Source organism: Limulus polyphemus, unplaced genomic scaffold (assembly GCF_000517525.1).
Source record: "Limulus polyphemus unplaced genomic scaffold, Limulus_polyphemus-2.1.2 Scaffold9397, whole genome shotgun sequence".
In the NCBI taxonomy this organism is placed as follows: Eukaryota; Metazoa; Arthropoda; class Merostomata; order Xiphosura; family Limulidae; genus Limulus; species Limulus polyphemus.
The window spans coordinates 19,625-20,897 of record NW_013675007.1 but is presented as its reverse complement, the minus strand read 5'-3'; the positions used below and the strand labels follow the sequence as shown (position 1 = coordinate 20,897).

The following is a 1,273-nucleotide window of genomic DNA, read 5'->3' as shown; positions in this document are numbered from 1 at the left end:
ATCTGAGATAAGATTACTAGATTGTTTACCATTATCTCAGATTAATGAATTGTTTACCATTATCTCAGATTACTGAGATTGAAGAGCACTCCTCCTCTATATAATACCGAGGCATCATAATTCCTCCTCTAACCATTATCATCGGTATCAGGAGTGGCCAAATGGATCTCCGTTTGTAAATATTGTCTTCTTTCAAATGCTCAAAGTGTAACCGTTGTAACACAGACAGTATTATACTAAACACCGTATATTTTAGTACCAGTTTGTTATTATTACAGAAACTTCTTCTCGTTATGGTTGTCGTCCATTCAACAATAGTAGCGGCAAAGAGCAAAGTCACCTGGGATGAAGAACCATCCAACGCTAGAATAGATGGAAGTCATGGAAACTTTGGTGATCGTATTAGTGGTAAACATGGAAACACTGGAGGTAGCCATGGAGATTCTAAAACTAATAACCCGAGTGTTCCGAAAAGTGGACATGGAGATGGCGCTAACTTTGAACTTGGTAATGAATTTGGAAGACGAATTGGAAGTGGTAGCGGAAAACATTTTCAATTTCATGAACAAGTAAGTGATATTTTGGGAATCATAGTATAGTTTATTTCAGCAAGGCTTAGGTCTGCCGTATCTGAATTATACATATTGAATCTCAGGGAAAATCCCAACTATAAAAGCAGTTTATTGTATCAGTCGTTTCAACTTACTTGTAAATCTATGTTTGCGTTTTTAATATTTCGTTATTTAAATTATTGTATTTTATAAGTTTAAATTTTACTCAATAGTTTCATTTTAATATACTTTATTTAAGATTTGTCGGGCCTATTTATATAAGATCCAAAAGTTCGTCAAATACTCGTTTTCATTCAACCAGCTATAACTAACCGTTACAGAAAAATTATCAATGGTTGTCATGGTTAGTAACCATGACAATGAATAACCTTAATACATCCAATTAAGGTTACTCAGACAATGGATGATTTTCTAGTTATCCAATAGACGATGGAGAATTTTCTAGTTATCCAATAGACGATGGAGAATTTTCTAGTTATCCAATAGACGATGGAGAATTTTCTAGTTATCCAATAGACGATGGATGATTTTCTAGTTATCCAATAGACGATGGATGATTTTCTAGTTATCCAATAGACGATGGAGAATTTTCTAGTTATCCAATAGACGATGGAGAATTTTCTAGTTATCCAATAGACGATGGAGAATTTTCTAGTTATCCAATAGACGATGGAGAATTTTCTAGTTATCCAATAGACGAT

At 33.7% G+C, this 1,273-nt stretch overlaps 1 protein-coding gene across 1 annotated transcript in view; it reads left to right on the top strand.

The window, feature by feature from the left end:
* The first annotated feature begins 283 nt into the window (after positions 1-283).
* The window catches only part of LOC111083407, a 7,147-nt gene continuing 6,157 nt past the window's right edge, over positions 284-1,273 (top strand). The window contains exon 1 of the mRNA XM_022379914.1: positions 284-569. Within this exon, the coding sequence (XP_022235622.1) occupies positions 294-569 (276 nt within the window). The 5' untranslated portion in view covers positions 284-293. The remainder of the gene's footprint in view (positions 570-1,273) is intronic.